Source organism: Lonchura striata, chromosome 8 (assembly GCF_050655825.1).
Source record: "Lonchura striata isolate lonStrDom1 chromosome 8, ASM5065582v1, whole genome shotgun sequence".
Classification (NCBI taxonomy): domain Eukaryota; kingdom Metazoa; phylum Chordata; class Aves; order Passeriformes; family Estrildidae; genus Lonchura; species Lonchura striata.
In genome coordinates this window covers 6,490,758-6,506,452 of record NC_140710.1, presented here as the reverse complement: position 1 = coordinate 6,506,452, position 15,695 = coordinate 6,490,758, and the positions used below count along the sequence as shown (strand labels likewise).

The following is a 15,695-nucleotide window of genomic DNA, read 5'->3' as shown; positions in this document are numbered from 1 at the left end:
GTCATGCTGTGCTTTCATGTAGCTCAATCCCCCTTGCTCAGAACCTTTCTGTTCAGCTTTCTGAATTCAGAACCAGGAACACTGAACAGGAGCAGTAAATACCATCTTTACAGCTTTTTTGCATCTCATTAACTCTGTTGGGTCAGGCTTAGCTTTTGGCTTGGAGACCTACCAGAAAAACCCTCAAAGCCACAGGAGATGTGGCTGCTGGGGTAAAGAGGACATCCTTCCTTGTCAGTCATATTCCACATTGCCAAGGCTGTGGGGCACTTGAAAGCTGTAGAAATTGTTTTCTGAATGAAACCACTAAGGTTCCTTGGATTATTTCACAGAATATGCTGGCCAGGTTTCAGTTTGAATACAGTTAGGCATTTCAGCTGGACAGAATATAACTATTTCAATCAGAGCAGTAGCTAGTGCCCTTTCTGCCTTAAAAAGACTTAAGTAATACAGCAAACTAAAGTAAGGCAAATGTTATTTAAAATCTTAATTGCAGAGTGGTTACCAGCAGTAAAGTGCCTGTAGATTTGACACAGACTGCAATAATGCCATGTACACTTGTTCACTGATGGCTTTATATTTTGCTTGCCATGGGCCGAATCCTCACTAGTGGTGCAGCTGCCTGGTGCTACTCAAGCAACACAAGTGGAATTTCCAGCTAGCATATGTTCAGCAGAATAAACTTTAAAAATGTCTTTTGTTCAGCCCTGCCTTCATTCCTACTTCTGCCTGTAGATTGTGCTGTAGGAGAAAGGGTTTGGCCAAGAAAATTTGTGCTCCACTGGAGATATCTTCCACCAGTGGGCTATCAAAGCCTACCCTGAGATCAAACCAGAATTCCTAACAGAAAGTTACTTTACCCAAAAATTTATTTTCTCACATTTAAAGCTTTTGTTTTGTTAGTGTCTTAAACTTCCAAGTGGGCATGACAGTGTTTGCTGACTTGGCTTCAACAAAATGAGGCTTGGATTTAATGAGCATTATCTTTTGTTTTTATTTAAATTAGCTTTGAGTTAAACATGACAAGAATTATTGCTAGTGTTTACGCTGCGTCAGAGATTATATTAATTTGGATAACAACTGTTTTCAGTACAGTCTTGAAAACTGGATATTAACAAGTGTGTAAATTGGGCTGTTTTCTGGTGTCTGGACAAGGAATATATGGATAATTTTGCATATACTCAGTGAAGTTACTTTCTGCAGATGATGGATGGTTTTGAAAGACACTGGTCAAGCTTTGCCCTGTTACCCCTACAGGGAGGCTCTTTTGATATCAACCAAGAGCTAAGGCTCAAGAAGCTTATTTCACAAATCTAGATTATTAATGCAAAATTGCACCTGTTATTCTTCTACCAGATAGGTCTTTAGATGTTTACACTCCTGATTTATTTAGAGATCCTATATCTCTTTCAGCCTTTGTTTTTCTGGGCTAAGGCTTCTATTTTTATTTTGTTTATTAGCTGATGTGATATTCAAACAACTTGGTTTTCCTGAAAAACAAAATGTCTTGTCTATAGTCAATGAAACCAAACAAAAACAACAGTGAAAGAAATAAAAAATTAAAATAGGGCATGAGTTAAGTGAGGGAGGGAGCATTGACTGACCGCTCAGCATCTTGCGGTGAATTTATCATGGGGACTCATGATAGAGACAATACTGAACTCTAGATCTGCAGAAAGTGCAGCTTCAAGGGGTGGGCACCTTTTCATGTGCTGCTGCATGTTATCCTCTCTCACTGGGGTAAACCATTGCATAACATGATTAAGACCTCACCAGGAGTGCAGCACTACATGGAATGATACAAAAAAATTAGAACCAGGACTGTAAGTTATTTCAAGGCTAGTTTCAGTATAAAGCTTGAGCAGAGCAAAGAAATTTTCTTTAACCTGATTTCTACTCTGAAATTATTCTGCAGGGTACTTGCTTATGGTGTTCAGCAGACTTCATTTGATGAACACTGGCCTCCTTTTTGGCAAAGTTCACGGAGAAGGCCATGCCAATTGTTTTCTGCCTCCCAAGGAAGAACACAGACCTGCCCATCTCCCAGAAGTTTATTTCTGTTTCTACTGTGCGATTAAAAACAAGTGACAGAACAAAAAATTGTTTCTGCAGTAATTTCTGCTCGTGTCTTTACTGAACTGGAGATTCACCCATAAGAAAGGTGGTGTCCCATTTAAAGACAGGAATTCAGGTTCTTCTTGTTATTTTGCCTGTTTGGTTCAGCAGATCTTCTGGTATTCCCAGGAAAACACATTCCCTGACTTCACTTAACTGCAGCCAACCGTAAGGAGACGGAGTTTAGTCCTGTAGACTTGCAGGAGTGGCACTAAAGGCCATCTGATTCCCAAGTTACTCTGCTGCACCCACTGCCTCTTGGAGGAGTCTCCTTTTGGGGATCAAAGGGTGAGCTAGAAAGTCTAGAAAGATAACTAAAATGTTTCTTAGTCATTGAGTCATGATATTCCTGCTTATGAAGTTTGAGCAATAAGCTGCTTTTTCTCTTGGAGCTTATCTAGGTATTACAGTTACCTCTGTAGTTACACCCTAATAACTCCCAAGGTAACAAGACTAGATGTCCAGACTAAATGTCATAAATTAAACATAAAGAACTCACAGGTTTTCTTGATAGCTGTTTTGGTTTTTTTTACCTCCAAAAAAAGCTCAGTGTTACTCCATTCTGGTATTTTGTCATGACTGCAGTTTGTCTGTGTGAGTATAAACTGACAAAACTTATTTTAGTGAGCGTGTAGGTTGCAGCAGGACATGGTTATCCCACCCTAAACATTAATGCAGGGGAAATACAGTGAGTACAAGTGTTTCTTCATATTTTCATAAAGCTTGAGAGTGTTGGTAGCATAATGTTAATGACATGAAGCTCTCATTTCTGACTCTGGGGACAATAAAAGTAGCATGAACCTCACCCAGAGTGGTGGAGTTACACTCAGTACCAGCACCTAAGCTGTACCTTTGTATGTGTGTGTAAATGTTCTTGGTAGAGCTTTTAAATTTGCACAGACAAATGTTGTATTTCCATGAGACTTTCTCACCTCCAGCTGTAAAATTGTCTCCTGTGTATCACTGTATTTAGTGTTCAGGGTTTCTGATGTTCCTCACACAACGTGAACGATGGGTTGTTGTGTATGGATGAGCTGAGGCTGGAAATCTCCAGGCTTTGCAGCTGCCCTCATGCGGGTGTGTCAGAGTGAAATGGGGCTTTGTCTTCCAACCAGTCAGTCCATATTTGGAAAAATGGCCTCTCTGTTCTCATGTCCCCCCTCTCAAACAGTTTTCTGTTCTGAGATTTTGTGGCAGCCCAAGCCATAATTCAGGCAAGTACTTAAGTAGGTGCTCAAGTGCTATGTTCCTGGTAGTATTTGAAATTCTTACTAAGTGTGCTGCTGGGGCTGTAGTGGAGACATTGGTAGGTTTTACTGATCCATGCAGACAGCAGGATGAATCCATTGCAGAAGCTCCAAGTTTTCCTTCAGAAAAGCAGTTGCATGTAAACAAAGCTCTGTCCTCCATGACAGTGGGTGTAAGCAGGGGAACAGTCTGACAAAGTTGAGGTTTTACTTCATCCCATTGTGGCTGAACAAGATGAAGTGGGAGCTGCAGAGGCTGAGTTGGGCTCTATGCTCCCCATCTCCCCCCTCATCTTTGCAAAACCTTGGACCTGCTTCAGTTCCTCCTTCAAACCACCTACTCTGAAAGCACCTGTGCTGAAACAGATACAGGTATTTTTGCTGTGAAACCAGCCCAGGCAAGATCCAAAGATGAGGGTAAAAAGCCCCACTAGACCATAGATTGAAAAGGCTGATTTGATGGTACACTCAGCTCCACAGGCCTTTTTATTTTCTGATTGGCATCTGAAAAGAAGCCAGGTGTTTGCATGTACAGTTAGTGGTGGAGGTTGTACCTTATTTGTCTGTGAAGCTGAACGTTTGCAATTTGTCCTGCTTGCACCAACATCTGGCTGTTTCATACATAGCAGTGAAATGAATTTGTGTTGTCTGGTGACACATTAAAGTGATGATCAGGTGCCCATTGAACTGTCTCTGTGCATTTAAAACTTCAAAATAGTAGGAAAAATGTGTTCTGGAAATATTCACTTGTATAACCAGCTCCTGAGAGAGCTATTAATGATTTCTCTACCTGTTCTTGGCACAGGCTTTTTTTCTGTTAGAAGAGGTTTGACAGTTGCATGAGATCACACTTGGATTTGTGCCCTGCGAGCTGAAAACGCAGAGTCATTGCTTGCGAGGACAAGACTTAGCTGGAAAAAATAGAAACATTGCCCTTGTGTTCACTGGTAATACTGCATCAAGAAGTGGAGCTTCGTCAGGCTTTAGTGTGCCTTGACAGTCATGCAATCATTATTTGCTTATAAATAGATAACTGCTTTAAAACAAAACCCAACAAACCAAGAGATTAAGAAATATTCATTTAATGCCTGGGACGTTCCTTTAAGATTAATAAATGACTGGATGAGGTGAGCCGATAGGCTGACTCGGTGCCTCTGGCTATTTACAGCTGCTGCTTATTAACTCAGAGATGAAATAATTCATGTTATTATCAAGTGGTGCTAAACAAATAGATCACATTTTTTGTCATGCTCATTCTCTCTGAAGTGGGAGATGGCAGCAAGTGGGTGCCTGGGGGAAGTGTCAATGTCCATGGAGTGCCCGGAGCTGTGCACAGCCCAGCAGCTCAGGGTGCTGCTGGCACTGATTTAAACCCCAGTTCCAGCCTCAAGATGTGGCTGAAATCACAGAAAACCCCACTCAGTTTCCCAGGATCTGGTGGAAGAGAGGAGCTGTTGGCTGGATGGATGGTAGGGACAACTTCTCCCAGCCTCCTCACTGCCAGTGGTGCACAGAGATTTGGGCTATGTTTGAGGTGCCCCAATGCATGGCAGGTGTATGTGAGGCTTTCCAGCAGGCTGATGCAGAAACATGCTTTAAAAAAAAAAAAAAAAAAAAAAAAAGCTGTGGTTATGCTGTTGCAAAATGCATCCTTGATGTATCCTTTAACTGGCCTCAGGAAGCCCCCTGGCTGCCTGTGCACAGTCCCTGCTGCATGGAGGCTTCTCACACACCTTGATCTCAGGGGTGTCCATTAGAAATTCGGATGCCAATAAGAAAATAAAAAGGCCTGTGGAGTTGAGTGTACCATCAGACTGACAAGGTGTGGCAGCTTTCTGCTTGAGCAAGCATTTGTAATTGAGGATGGCTTTGTTATAAAGGCAATTAAAATATTTCAAATTGAGTTCAAAGTTATGATGCAGTGAGGTATAGTACAGATTTTTGGGTTTTGGAACAGCCCCTGCTGTCATGGGCTGCCTCACTGACACAGTCTCACAGCAGGTGCCCCACACCAGCAGTCTCTGCTGCAGGTTTTCCTGCTCTGTGGTTACACAGACCCAGCTCATCACCAGCCCCATCTGCTTTTTGAAGCTCTTCTGCAATAGTGTGTGGACTGCTGCCCCTTTTCTCCCCTAAGTCATTCATCCTTAGTAGAGCAATCTGTTTTCTCTCCATTCCTTTTGCTGTGGCAGAGCTTTTTACTGCATGAGATTCCCAGTCTTCCTGAGTCCCTGTTTGCTGTGAGGCCTGATGGAAAATTCTTCTGTCAGGTGTGGCAGAGGTTTCAGTGTGTGAGAGCCCTGCACTGCAGAATCCTTGTTTGCTGCCTGTCCTGATGGGTTCCTGTTTGGCTTCCCTTGCTGGGGGAGATGTTGCTGGCCCACCTTCCCAGGCTCTGGCACAGCTTGGCCTCATCAGCTGGGCCCTGGTAAGGGGAAGGTCCCTGTCAAGGTTTGCAGCAGCCCTCTCCTTCCTATGTTGCCTCTTCTGTGTATTTTGGCAAGGTAACCAACTATAAAAAGAACAGCTGTGTCCTCTTTTAGACCTCTCTTTGGTGCCTGCTTACAACTGGGTGGCTACAAAAAGGCAGTTTGTGTCATGGCCTAGGATAGTGCATGAATGAGGGGCAGATGATCTGAGGGAGCTGCTGCTGTTTGTTTTTGTTACCTGTGTTACCTCTTAGCTGAAGTTAAATTGTCACCTCACAGAGACCTTATGTAAGGGTGATGCTCTCAGTCTGGCTGGGACTGTTGTGTCTGTTTTAGGAACCTGATGCAGGAGGACCTACACTCTTCAATAGGATGCTTTTGGATGTCTGTGGAAAGAAGCTTTAGGCAGGGCTGTTCAACTGCATTCTGGAGAGTCCTCTTTGTCCAAGGAGGGTGCTTGTCATGTGTTGAACAGTAACGCTCAGCCTGGAGATGAGATAATTTGTCACTTGATTTCTCCGATCCTTTGGTATCCTACTCACTCTTTTTCTAAAATCCCTTCCTAGTTCTGCATAATATTTCTCTGCTATGTGCTATGGTGTTCTCATTAGTTCAAACTAGCACCCTTAAATACACACATATACGGGTGTATTTACACACTAAAGTACAGCCTGTATTTATGCCTCCCCTGATGGATTCACTGCTCGTGCATTCAGCTTATGTGCATTTTAATGTTTACTCTGTGGCTTGGCCCCTTGTCCCCAGTCTGTCCTCTTGACTAATTAGAGCTGATTTCCATAATTTTGCTATCTGGTTCCTGAAGTCCTCAGAAGGGCTGTTTTGTTCTTAGAATTGCCATCAAGCTGACCTAATTCTTGCCAGAAGATATATTTTAACACTCTTGCTATTTTTTAAGCGTTTGGAGTTATGTTTTAACAATTGGCTTGAGTTCCAACAGGGGCACTCCTCCCATTTTCTCTTGCCTGCCTGTTCCCGGCTTTCCCAGCAGCTGCAGAGATCACACTGTCAGCGGCCATGGCTTGTTTGCTTTCCGTGAGGGGAAGAGTCAGACGGAGCAGTGTCCTTGGAGCCATTGCAAGGGACGTGGCAGGACCTTGCAATGCTGTGCTGTTTTAGACCAGCTGCAGTCAGCTGTGCCCTAATCCCCAAACTCCCTGAAATGGCACCATAAGCAGGGGCTGGGTGTGCTTACTCAGCTGCACTGAGCCTGTTGGTTCAGTAGCACTTCAGGGCACAGTGTGCACTGCTGTTCACTCCTGGTGCCTTACACTGCCCACCTAAGTCCCTCGTATCCCTGTGCTCCTCCCTGGGAATGCCTGCCCAGTGATCCATACCCGACCCTTCATACAGAGGACTTGCACACACTTGTCAGAGTGATGCAATGCTTGGGGAGCTCTGGGAGGGAGCTTTGGGCCAGGCCCATGTCTGGGTGCAGAAGCCCGTGTGAGCTTTTTGTACCCGGGGGTGAGTCAGAGCCTCGGGCTGGTTTGGGGTGTGCACGGGGACCGTGTCCGGGACAGATCCTGCGTGTCCCACATCAGGGAGCAGGGCAGGTGTGAGCAAAGCCTGTTTGCTGCTGTACACAGGCCTGGCCCAGTGAGAGTCATGGCTGCTTGTATCCTCTTCCTAGGATGATCAATACCACCACTTTTCAGCTGTTACCGCTTTGATTTATACTGTAAACAAGTTGCACTGACTGATATTTACCTTTTGCAGAAAGCAAACATGTCTGAAGGAAATGGGAACTATTCCCCAGTGTCTCTGTGGACTGCTCCTGTTCTGTCAGCTTTTCCATCATAGCTTCCCCCATCTCTTGTGCTTGAATGCAGCCTCCAAAAAACATGTTAACTCCATTCCTTTGTTTGGGGTGTTCTTTTACATTTTTGCTTCATGCTACCCAGCAGTTCCACAGCAGTAAGTGGGTGGCACATGTCAGGTTCACTTTACCTTTCAGCACAGGAGACAGTCAGTCTGAGGTATTTTGTTTTCAGCCTTTTCCACCTCAGAACTGTTTTTTTTTTCCCTGAAAACTTCAGGCTTTTATTTCCTGCTAAATTTACTTCTCAGTTTTCCAGCAGCCATTTCACTTGAACCATAAGTGCTGTGTTTAATGCAGCCATAGCACTGTAATAACTGTCTGCTCTTGTCAGGTCTAAGGAGGAGTTTCTGCAAAGAACCACTTGGCATCAGTGGGAGAGAACATGTACCAGTAACACACATGTGGGGTTGCTTATGGGGTAGGATGATCCACATTCACGTGCTTTTCCCACCACCCGCTGCAGAATTGATTGCTGGCCCCCTCTGCTAGATTTTCTCCCTACCCAGCTGCTTTGCTTTGTAGTCCCTGGGGTTTACCATTCTCAGGAGGCTGCATTTTGTGCCTGAGTATCCTTAATTTAATGTTTAGGTGCAACTGTTTCTTTCCTGGCTTTTCTCACTGCAGCAGCCTGACAGAAAAGCATGAATTTTTATAAATTGTTGATGAATCTTTTCCTTCTCAATATAAAAAGAAGCCTATTAAAATAAACATGCTGGGAGCTGTAACAAGGGGGCTTTGTTATCTCTCAGAAGTTGTGGCCTGATGCTGTAAGTTGAGCTGTCAGTGAGGCTGTCTGGAGGGAAAGAATCAATTCTCTGGTGAGCAATTTACTGGTCTGGGACATGTTGGTGTATAAGTTACTGACTTTCCTGACAAAATTCACACTCTGATGTTTGATGGGATCTCTGGAGAATGGAACAAGGACACCTATAACTGACACAAAGCTGGTGAACAAGAGATCAGCAAGTGGAATCATCACTGCCCAATGTTGACGCCCTTGAGTCAGAGAAACCTGCTGTGCAGCCTGGAAATGGAAAAACTGGCTGTGTCAGGAGATTGTGCTTCCAGGGAGTAATTACTGCTTTTTAATAACTGCTTTTCCCTACAACTCCTTCTTGCTAGTCTTTTGTATTTAGGTTTGCCTTGATGGTTAATCAATTTTCAGAGCAGGTGATTCTGCAGGGCTGCAGGTGATTTCCATCTGCCAGGTGACCTGGGTCTGGCCAAGCTGCATGGGCACTGCCAACTGTTTGTCTTGGCAGTAGGTTGACAGCCTTTTTAGGTTTGTGTGGCAGCACAGGGATGAAACTTGAAAGTCCTTTTCTCACAGCCCTTGTCACTGTCTAGGAAAGCAGCAGGCAGGATACATCTACTGTGTACCTCTTCTCTCTGTCCCAGCCCTATTTTTGGTAGCAAAGCTGAGTTCAGGGGACAGATGATATTTTAAGAGTCAGCAGTCAGGAATCACTTTCTTTCATGGTTGCAACTCTTCCAACTTTTCAGATACATTTATTTCCCAGTAATTTCAGTGGAGTAATTGTGAAGAATGCACAAGACAGTTTTACAGTTTTAGTTATAGTGTGAATGAGGCTTTGCCATCTCTGCAGAACCACAGTGGCTTTCACCAAAAAACACCTCTCTCTGAAGTGTGATCCATGACTCAAAACAGGTATTGCTTCTAAACTGGAGTCAGCAGCTGGAGAAACACAGCACAGATCCTGCAGGTTTCTCTCCTGTGTGCAGAGTGGTTCCTCAGTCTATTGTTATATTAATTACCAACCACATTTGCAGTGCCCAATTCCTACAATGCCAGAATTCTTAATAGTTTTTCCTTAGGAGCACTGTGGTGGGAAGTGTGTGTGCACATGTCTGATCTGTCTGTCCCAGATGTCCCCTCCAAAAGGGAGAGATGAGAGGCTTTTTCTTTCAGAAGAACTTTTCAGCATTAAGTTGCAGCTATTCATACTGAGTGACTACTTGGAAGCAGAAGTATAAAAAAAATTGGGTAACAATTTCATTACATGATATTTTATAGCAACTGCTGTTCACCTTTATAAATTAACTGCTCTCTTCTGTATGGCAGAAAAAGGCTTTTATACTTGGCAGGCTGCTTGTAATATTCTAAGGATTATTAAAGTAAACTGTATTTGTTGTATAATGCACGTTAAAATGGTGCATGGTTTTACATTAATGTGTCTTGGGGGAGGATATTATTTCAGAATGTGTATTCATATATGGATGGAGTTTGAGTTTTTCACCCTGATCAGAATGCCATTCACAGAAAAGGTCCCTGGACAATCATCCCAGCAAGTTCTTCGTGAGTAATAAATTGGTGAGAAAATTTCATCAAATTCAGCAGGAATTTTTAAAACAGACCTCGAAGAGCACAATTTTTTTTTCTCACCTCCTGACTTTACATTTATAAACTGAGGTTGTTCATATTTAGGTGAGTTATTTGGGCTCCTTGCTCTCCTTAGAGGTGAGAAAGCTGGGGAGCAGCCAGGCTGAGCTGTGTGTGAGTGGGGTGATGAGTGCTGCAGGGGGGCTGCAGTGTAGTGGGGGCTGGTGTGTGTGAAGCAGGGCAGCTGCCTTCAGACATCCTGTGCAGGCAGGACATTTGCAAGTCGAAGAGATTTCAGAAAGAGCTGTGGGAACAGCTGGGGAAACGCAAATAGAACTGTTATATTTGCATTAATTAATTAGGCAGCGACCGCAAGGAGCGTAAGTGCTACAGCTACTGGTTTAAAAAGTGTGAAAAAGATGTAGGATAACACAGTTAGGGAGGCATTTGTCTCCTCTGTCGGACTGAATTAACAGATACACTGTTGATCTGGTGATAAAATGCAAATTAATATCCCAGGGTGAGACACACGGAGAGCACTGGACTAGGTGAGGAAGAAAATTTAGAGATGGAAACAGGGCAAAACAATCAGTAGAGGAAAGCAGAGGCTGTGGAAAGGATCTCAGGGAGAGCAGTGAGGCTTTAATCTTGAACTATTTGATGTTAGGAATTATTCATCTCACCTTTGACCATCCCGAAAGGATAATTTGGGCATGTTGGTGCAATCATAAAAACAACAAACAAGCAAAAACCCTGATAACATTCTGCTGATATGTGGCTGTAGAAGGATCTTAAAATAATCTTTATCCAAGGATTAAGAGTTTCTGATCTACCACTGACCTGTTTTCATTGTATTACAAATTCACGGTGCTTGCAAAAACAAGATAAAAAGGGTGTAAAACTAGAGAAAAGCAGATTTACAACAGCATAATTTACTAAAATAAGTTGCATTGATGAGGAAACTTCAAACTTAAAACCATGCTTGGTGAAACCTCCTTTTTCTAGTCAAGAATCCAAAGTGAGCTTGGAAATCTTTGTGTTGAAAGTTTCTGGGCATTTTAGGCCATGTGTGAAAATGGTTTTTTTCATTAGGAGTGAGAAGTGCAGACCTCTAGATGCCCTCTGATTTTTTTTCCCCCCCCAAAGGAGGAGGAGCTGGGGTGAGATGGAAACACAAACACTGCTGTAGTCCTTGAGGCTGAATTAATGCTGCTGTTTTTAAGGGCTGAATGAACATTGTGTGTGAATTATTTCTGTGCATAGAAAGCCAGGGAAACTTGTGCTGATACCACTGACTTTGTGAACTAAGTTGTGTATCTCCAGGATTATGGGCATCTGAGGTGTTTCATCATTACGAAATTCTTATGGGGAAAAAATAATTGACAAAAGTAAATTAAGTGCCAGAAAGTGATTTTTATTTCATTGCCTAACAGTAATATGTGGATTTGATTATTTGTTTTGGCCTTTTCTAGGGGTTTTTGCACGAAGTAATAGAGTTAGCATGAAATATCATCTTAGTTTGAAGTGCCTTACATCTTTATCAAATGATAAATAACACAGACTTTGGCTAGAAGTTCAGTATTTTGTAATTTTGTCTGCAAAAACATTTTCCATGGTCAATAAGAGAAATGTGAGACACTAGAGCAATAAATTAATGTTCATCTTTGGTGTAAAATAATAATTACTTGGGTAATCCAATCTTTTTTATATACACCCATGTCAGGGGGCCCCTGGCTACAGATGTGAGCTGAGTGAAGTCTCGAGTTGTTCCCTTGAACACCCACCCTGGAGGAGCAGGACCTTGGTCAGTGAAAGCAGCTTTTATAAACTCTGAGGGATTTGCAAAGGGGTGATAAACCCACACAGGACCAGCAGCTTGGAATTATTGGTGGGTGTTTTAACTCTGAAAGTCGCAGCAGAGAATTGGGTAGTGGAGAAATGCAGGGCTGCAGCTGCCAGCTGGGCCAGCTGGGCGTGTGCCCATGGGGCTGCCAGGGGGCAGGAGCCCAGCTCCACTCAGGGCATGGTCAGGGTCACTTTGCAGTCAGAGAAACCCGGGCTCTCAGATTCTCAGGAGTAAGTAGTTCCAAATAGGTTTAGAATCGTGCAGGTATGAACACACCTTTTCTTTTTAGCTGTTGGAGGGGACAGGGCTGGTTTGAAAGGGTCAGTGTCAATGTACCCTATAATGTGACACTGCAGCGTGTGTGGCTGTGTCCTTCCTTTCCCTGGTACATTCATGTGCAGGGCTCAGTTTGGGCAGGCTTTTAGCAGCAGTGGGGAGGGGAGATCAAAGTGCCACCAGGCAGGGTGTTCTGGCTTCGAGTGGTCTCTGTAGTTTATTTACAGTAATTTGTTCTGCATTTTTCACAACAGCCACACCAACCCCAGCTCTCTGCATTCAGGAGCGTGAGCACAGCGTGGTGAAAGACATCACCATTTTCACCCAGTTACTCCTCTGACAAGAGGTTCTTGTCTAGAATGTGAAACTGTAGAAGCCCCCAGCTGGCGACTATAAATTCCTGCCTTAATGGGCTGTGTCAGCCAGTCGGGGTGGCTGTGCCGGGAGGGAACCTGAGCCTGGATGCCAAAGGGAGGAGTTTCCATCCAGCCTGGCAGCCGGGAAAGCATTTGTGAGCTTGGCACGCCAAGGCCGGGGGTGCCTCCAGCCCCTCTGCAGGGAAGAGGGGACTGCAGCAATGCACAAGTGACTTCCCCAGCTGCAAGGTCCATCCCGCAGTGGTCAGTCACAAGTGCCTGTAGAAGGACAGAACAAGAGAATGAGCTTTTGTTCTTGTCTGGCCTATGACAGGTTTAGAAGTTGTGTTGATTTCCTGTGCAAAACTAAACCAAAGCAGTTGTTGACTGGGCAGTGTGTGACTGAGTCTTGCTCACTTCAGAGTTGTCCAGATGTGACTGTTGTAACTCAGCAGATTCTTACTTTTCTGTAGTTTCCTTTTGTTGTATCATTTTTGCTGAGGCCATCAGTTTGCTGTTGTTCTGCTACACACATTCACTGCTAGTTTTCATTGCTACTTTAAGACATTTTGAGGATTTCTTGGATCTTTTGTCCTCCCGGTTTTGCCTTTCATTGAATTTCTGCATTATCACTTGCAGCCACAGCTTCAGCCAGGGGAGCTGTATTAAGTACAGTTCCCTCCTCTCCTCCTGCCCACACTGGCACCAGCCTAAGCTGTTCCTGTGGTTCATGGTACTGCTCTTCTCTTTTTCCTGGATGTGAAGGAGGGCACATCCCTCTCTGATGCTGCTTGTTCTCTAGCCTGTGTAACAAGTGAAGGACGTAGCAGTAACATCCTGATATTGCTTCAATAACCTGTTCAAAGAAGTGCAGCAAAGCCCTGGGTAGAAAAAGTTACTGCTAGTTTGTGGTGTTAAGTTCTTGAAACACAAACCAGGACCAGGCTCTGCTTTGAGCTGAAGTGTTCGGTGCAGAGTCTGCAGCATTTGTCAGGGGAAAATGCTTTATTTTGCTGGCACCAAAGGTTGCAGTCACTTTCTGAATATTGTTCTATCTGACAGGCTTGCCCCAGGTTCAGCTGGTGCTTTTCACTGTCCAAATGATGATTAGAGACTACTTTAGATCATTTAAAATACTAAAAGGCAGCTTATCCAAAATAATTCTGTGATTCTGTGAAAAATGGTTCAGAGTAGTCAGGAAATTAATCACTTGGAGAACCCCTGGCATTCTCTTTCGAACCTTCTCATAATTCCTCTGAATTCTGCCAGGAAATGAGAGGGGGAAATCCTAGGCTAGCTAAATTAAGAGATGACTGTGAATTTTACCCCACAGCTGAATTGCCAGTGGCAGGCACTGTGTTCAGTGAATTGCCAGGCAGACTTGCATCTGTAATTAGCATTCCTGATGAGCAAGGGCCTCTGCTGATGGGTGGCACCAGTGAGAGGCTGCTCACTCCTGGGACAGTTTTTCCTGGTCTTCCAGGAGTCCTGGCTGGCAGTCCATGTGCTGTGATTCCTGGCAGTGGAAGAAGAGCTTTACTGGGTTTGACAAATGCAGTGCTACATGTGGGAGGTGACCTGTGCTGCCTCAGCTGCACACACCTGCCCTGGGCTCAGCTTCCACCAGTGTCCTCTAAAACAGCAAATTTGGCATTTGCCAAACAGATGATTCGGTGCATTGTGTGTCTGATGCAGCAGGTTTATTTTCAGATACATCTATAAGTTGATTTTTTTTCCTGCTGTTTAAGAAGAACCATTAAAATGAGTCTCTTGAAAGAAATTGGCTCCCTGTTATTAGCAGATTTACGGCTACTGGCCAATACTGTCTTAATTATCCTCTTCAAAATTGGTATTTATGTAGCAAAATATGCTTTAAAAGCAAGTAAATTAAATACCATGTTAATATAAATGTTAGTGAAAATATCTGATCTAAAGTTCATTAATATTCAAAAGAAGCTTCTCAGAATGTGGTTGAGGAAGCACTGCATAATAGCTATATGTTGCCTGTATTTCTTTTGAAAATATATACCTGGAACATATCCATAGCTGAATCCAGCTTGGAAGAACTTGTAAAGTCATACTAGTGTATGAGAAGAAACACAAGACTTGGGTTACTTATTTATGTTGTTTGTGCTGTCCAGGTAACATTCTTTTAACACATGAAAATTAAATCTACAGTTCTAGATTTAAGCTTGTGTGGCCCAAAGCAGTTCACATGAATTTTAGTTATTGCAGAATAAGTAAAACCTTCCTCTCTAAAAATTTTGAGAGTAAGCAGTGTCCTCATCTTTCTAAAGAATTCTTCCTGAATGTAGAAAGAAGATAAAATTCATAAAATTCATATAATCTACTTTCAGTTGCAGATACTGGGGCTCTCCCTAAGCCCTTACAGTGCTCAGTTCTGTATCTTAGCACTTCACCAGGTGCCTCTAAGGTTTATTTGCCTGCTGGCTTGTGGAGCTTCTTGCCCATGTGTCTCTTGTATGAACAGTTCCTGGAGATCAAAAGCTTTTGCAGAGAACAACCACGAACAGCTCCTTGTTCTAATGCTGCCCTCAATTCCCTATCCTGTTCTCATAATTATAGCCCCAAAATTGCCAAGTAGGAGCGGGAGTTCATACAAATATTTGTAGGAGTGTGAATCGTCCTGTGCTGTGGAAGGCTGGGAAAGCTCTGAGGTGGTTTTTCATGGGAACGTTGTGCTTGCAGGAGCAGGTGCCTGTTCCCGTGTACCACCCCACGCCCAGCCAGACCCGGCTGGCCACGCAGCTGACGGAGGAGGAGCAGATCCGGATCGCGCAGCGCATCGGCCTCATCCAGCACCTTCCCAAAGGCGTCTACGACCCCGGCAGGGACGGCTCCGAGAAGAAGATCCGAGAGTAAGCCCTGGGCCCGAGTGGAAGGGATTGGCTCTTGCCTTGCTTTGGGATGCTACCCTGGGAAACCTGACCTTGTCACCCTGGGTTTGCCTTATTTTCAGGGATTGTGATTTAATGTAGTTTTTTTTTAAAAAGAAATAAAGTCCTGCAGAAGGCTGATGTGGTGAGTAGCATCCCTGCTGAGGGCAGGGGGTTGGAATTCTGTGAGCTCCACGGTCCCTTTAACCCAAACCACTTCATCCATTTGAGGCTCTTTCCTTTATCTTACACAAGGCTTCTCCTCACAGTATCTACAAATACTAAAAGCATCCAGGAATAGATATTACGCTGTTTTTAATTTCAAGATTGGCAACAGCGAGCTTAATA

At 43.8% G+C, this 15,695-nt stretch overlaps 1 protein-coding gene across 1 annotated transcript in view; it reads left to right on the top strand.

The window, feature by feature from the left end:
* RNF11 (ring finger protein 11) overlaps nucleotides 1-15,695 on the top strand; it is a 30,211-nt gene that overhangs the window by 13,275 nt on the left and 1,241 nt on the right. The window contains exon 2 of the mRNA XM_021529230.3: nucleotides 15,160-15,329. Coding sequence (XP_021384905.1) covers nucleotides 15,160-15,329 — 170 coding nt within the window. The remainder of the gene's footprint in view (nucleotides 1-15,159; nucleotides 15,330-15,695) is intronic.